The sequence below is a fragment of the Nanorana parkeri genome, unplaced genomic scaffold, assembly GCF_000935625.1.
Source record: "Nanorana parkeri isolate BGI_ZX_2015 unplaced genomic scaffold, ASM93562v1 scaffold2563, whole genome shotgun sequence".
NCBI lineage: Eukaryota > Metazoa > Chordata > Amphibia > Anura > Dicroglossidae > Nanorana > Nanorana parkeri.
In genome coordinates this window covers 183,967-188,429 of record NW_017308831.1, presented here as the reverse complement: position 1 = coordinate 188,429, position 4,463 = coordinate 183,967, and the positions used below count along the sequence as shown (strand labels likewise).

General features: G+C 47.5%; 1 protein-coding gene across 1 annotated transcript in view; it reads left to right on the top strand.

The window, feature by feature from the left end:
* Window positions 1-4,463, top strand: part of LOC108801930 (parathyroid hormone/parathyroid hormone-related peptide receptor-like) — a 118,111-nt gene that overhangs the window by 25,330 nt on the left and 88,318 nt on the right. Inside the window, exons 3-4 of the mRNA XM_018573837.1 lie at window positions 593-730; window positions 2,856-2,952. Coding sequence (XP_018429339.1) covers window positions 593-730; window positions 2,856-2,952 — 235 coding nt within the window. The remainder of the gene's footprint in view (window positions 1-592; window positions 731-2,855; window positions 2,953-4,463) is intronic.

Here is a 4,463-nt window from a genome sequence, read left to right as displayed (position 1 = left end):
CTATTAGGGTAGTCACTCACAAGCTAAGGATTTATTGTGCCCAGTGCTCTTTGGGGAGCCCCTGTTTGCAGTGGATTCATCCGGATGTAGGGAGTGCAGCGCTCTTTGGGGAGCCCTTGCCAGTGGAGGATTCATCTGGGTGTACAGAGGGCTCTTCTTTTTTGGAGAGCACTTACCAGTGGAGGATTCATCCGGGTGTACACAGCGCAGTTCTCTTTGGGGAGCCCCTGCCTGCAGTGGATTCATCCATATGTGTGGAGTCGGAGTGCAGTGCTCTTTGGGGAGCCCCCGCCAGTGGAGGATTTACCAGGGTTGTATGGGGCGCAGTGCTCTTTAGGGAGCGCCCGTCAGTGGAGGATTCATCCCGGTGTACAGAGCGCAGTGCTCTTTGGGGAGCCCCCTCCAGTTGAGGATTTATCTGAGTGTATTGACCGCAGTGCTCTTTGGGGAGCCTCTGCCAGCGGAAAATGTATCTGGGTGTATGGGGAGCATACCGAATAGCATTTGAAGTATAAGAAGATTAAATGTAGCAATTCATAATTAAGATGTAATCATATATTTTTTACACTCATGGTCCACGCTCTTTCGGAAGCCCACTCCAGTGGAGGATTCATCCAAGTGTATTGAGCGCAGCGCTTTTTGGGGAGCCCCCGCCATCAGAGGATTCATCCGGGTGTACAGAGCGCAGTGCTCTTTGGGGAGCCCCTGCCAGCGGAGGATTCATCCGGGTGTACAGAGCGCAGGGTGGGTAGCGCGGAAGTAATCCACCCAGCTGTAGTGTGAAGGGAAGACTCTGCACTTTGTGTTCTCAGACACAGCCCCGGGGGGAACGGCTGTCTTTCACTATCTCCCTCTCCATCCCAGGGAAATGTAACGTATAAATTCTGCTCTGCCGTGAAGAAGTTCTCTATGGGGAAAAAAAAATCTATTTATTTCTCAGATCCGCGCAGCTCGCTGATGGTTCATGCCTGCTGAATTTACTGGTCTGCGTTTTACAAGTCTATTGAGTAAGATGCTCTGTCGGTCAAACAGACGTTCCAGTGAAATGGTTTATGAAAAAGAGCAGCTACAGAAAATAGAATCCTAAAAAGCAGAGAAAAGTCTGACAAGTGAATAAAGCAGAACTCTGAAAATGGCGGCTAACCCTTCCCCTCCCTATCCAAAACTAGGAAAAGAACTTTGGCTGTGGCTGGACAATTGGACATGCACTTTAATGGGGCAGTATAAGCCTATGACTTAGTTACATAGTATTTGAGGTTGAATAAAGACATGAGTCCATCAAGTCCAACCAATTGTGTGTATGCATTTATGAGCTGGTGTGTGCGTGTATATGTGTCCATGTGTGATTTTTCTCTTAGCAATACCTGTACCCCTGAATGTTATGGTCTCCCAGGAACTCGTCCAGGAGTCTCTTGAATGATTCCACACTCTTAGCTGAAATCACTTCCTGTGGCAGCGAGTTCCGGACCTTAACCGCTCTAACTGTGAAGAACCCCCTGCGCCCTGACTTGACCTTCCCAGAGTTCTTCTTTACATAGTTACATAGTATTTGAGGTTGAAAAAAGACATAAGTCCATCAAGTCCAACCTATTGCGTGTATGCATTTATGTTTGAGCTGGTGTGTGTGTGTACGAGTCCATGTGTGATCTTGCTCTTAGGAGTACCTGTACCTCTGTATGTTATGGTCTCCGAGGAACTCGTCCAGGAGTTTCTTGAATTATTCCACACTCTCAGCTGAAATCACTTCCTGCGGCAGTAAATTCCAGACCCTAAACCGCTCTGACTGGGAAGAACCCCTTGCGCCCCTTGTGTTGAAAATTTTTTTCCACCAATTTTTCGTAGTGCCCTCTGGTCTTTGTTACGTCGCTAACCGTGAAGAGTTTGTTAGTAATGTTGCTGTTGCCATTGAACAGTTTATACAAGAAAATCATGTCCCCCCTTAAAGAACTATGGGGTCAGGGCTTTTCCACATAGTTCTCCTAAGGGTAACAAGAGGACACAAACTAGCGTCCTCCCGTCACCCTAGGCTCAGTATATAGGGAGCTACAGCTCGCGGTATACTGAGACGCCGCAGCCGGAACGGATCCCGACATCGATGTCAAGATCCGCCCAGCTGCGTGAGTGACAGCTGTCTCTGCCTATCTAGAGGCAGAACCAGCTGTACCCGCCCCCTCCCCGTCCGTTCCGCCTGTCAGCGCTGGCGGAGCGGGGAGGGGGGAATCCAGCCCCTCCCCTGTCACGGCAGAGAGCCGTGACAGGATCGAGAGGTGAGCGAACGCCGGTATGTGTTCGCTCACCTCCCTATCTACTGAGCCGACCTGTGACAGTCTCATTGTCACAGGTCGGCTAGAACTATGAGGTGAGTGAAAAGCCCCTCCCCCTCATAGTTCTCCTTTAATCTCCTAACCTCCAAAGAGAACATATTTAATTTTAACAACCTTGTTTCATAGTTCAGGTCCTCCAACCCCGTAATGAGTTTGGTTGCCCTCCGCTGGACTTTTTATAGCTCAAGGACATCTTTTCTGAGTATCGGTGACCAAAACTGGACCGCATACTCCAGATGAGGTCGAACCAACGATCTGTAAAGTGGCAAAATTATAGACTTGTCCCTGCAATACATTCCCTTCTTAATGCAAGACAGGACTGCGCTTGCTTTGTTTACAGCAGCCTGGCATTTGCGAGATGTTCTTCAATCTGCGGTCTATAATGTCCCCCAAATCCTTCTCCGTTTCCGACTTCCCTAGTGGCACACCCAATCTTTAGATTTGACATTTATATTGTATTTGCTGTATATTCTTTTATTTAAAGTCGGTTCCTTTTATAAAACCATTGACGCGCTCTCTTCTATTCTTCAGGTGGATGCCGACGATGTCATCACCAAAGAGGAACAGATCTACCTCCTTGGCATAGCAAAAGGAGAATGTGAACAAAAGTTGAATCTGAAGACAACAAGTGAGTGTTACCGTCATATCTGGTGAATACATCCAATTATAGGGTGAATACCGGTCACATTCACAGAGAGCGGGGGAATGAATGAACGGATATAGGGTTTGCTTTGGCCCCCGTACCAATTCACTTACACTACAGAATCATCCACGCCATAATCTCTCTGCGCCCACACAATGCTCATGGACCTCTGGCAGAGTCTTTTGGGAGTGCCATGTTATTATTGCATATTTTCCCCCTATTGGACCCTAAAAAACTCACCGGTAGGGTTATAGGGCTGAACTCCAATTTTATATATTTTTTTTTTCATTTCAATTCCGAATCCAATTTGTAACATTATAAATGGGGACAATTTCAGTAAAATATGCAAATAACGGGCAAGTTATGATCCTGGAAGGGGTAACATTAGCAGATGTTTAATGATCCAATGGCACTTTGTTTTGCTTTGTAAACTTTTCCAGCTATTTGTTGATCTGATTCTTGTAGCAAAGCCAAAGAAACGAACCCGGTAAATGTCCTTTTACTATACAACAAATATTACATGTATAAACTACTTGGTTACAGGTAATGCAATACATACTGTACAGGACGCCAGGAATGGGTCCTGGATGGACGGTATATCCCTCCCCTTGTTTAGGTGGGTGGTCCCGTTGAGGTCGCCTTGTATTCAGGGTTCTCGCCAAGCAGGGTGAGGGGTTCCGGGTCGGACTTGTAAGGGAAACTGCTAGGCAGTCTTCCCAGACTTGTTAATCATACATGGGGTCCCAGAATCCGGAGGCTCAGAGAGATTTTTGGGTGGGACAGAACCTCCATCCCTGACTACAGCCAATTCTGGTAATGGAAGGGTTAACCCACCAGCCAGAGGGTGGCATTTCATAAGTGGTGACACCAAAATGACTGTCAGTCATTTTGGTGTCAGCCCTCCAATGGTGGCACCCCCCTTGTGACGCCACTGCATATGAGTACTGTATGTGGGACCCCAGGAACGTGTCAGCCATCGCTGACCATTGCAGCGTGCGGATGGGAGAGGCGTGGCCTGGGTTTCATACCCTTTAAGTGTTCTCTTCATCAGAAATTTCAGCCGGTGGGATGATGACAGCGCTCTGTGTATATGCCGGGGAGCTCGTGTATGACAGGCTCTGGGAAAATATCTTATCTGAGCTTCTATCTGGAAGATTATTTCGGTCTATAGAAACATTTTCTTCTGAGATAAAAATCTGTATATACATTGCTCTGTGCGAGACGCCGGCTTATGGGAATCGCTCTGCAGCAGACATCCGAGGAAGAGAAGGAGGCGGGAAATCATGTTTTCACTGCTCAGAACTTCTTTCTACATGAGAATGTTTTTTTTCTAAATGTCTGAAGCCGTGAGAATGTTTAACTAGAGAGAGAGAGATGGATGATAGATGGGAGGGTGATACATGGGTGGGTGATAGAGGGGCGGGTGATAGATGGATGGGTGATAGATGGGTGGGTGATAGAGGGGCGGGTGATAGATGGGCGGGTGATAGAGGGGC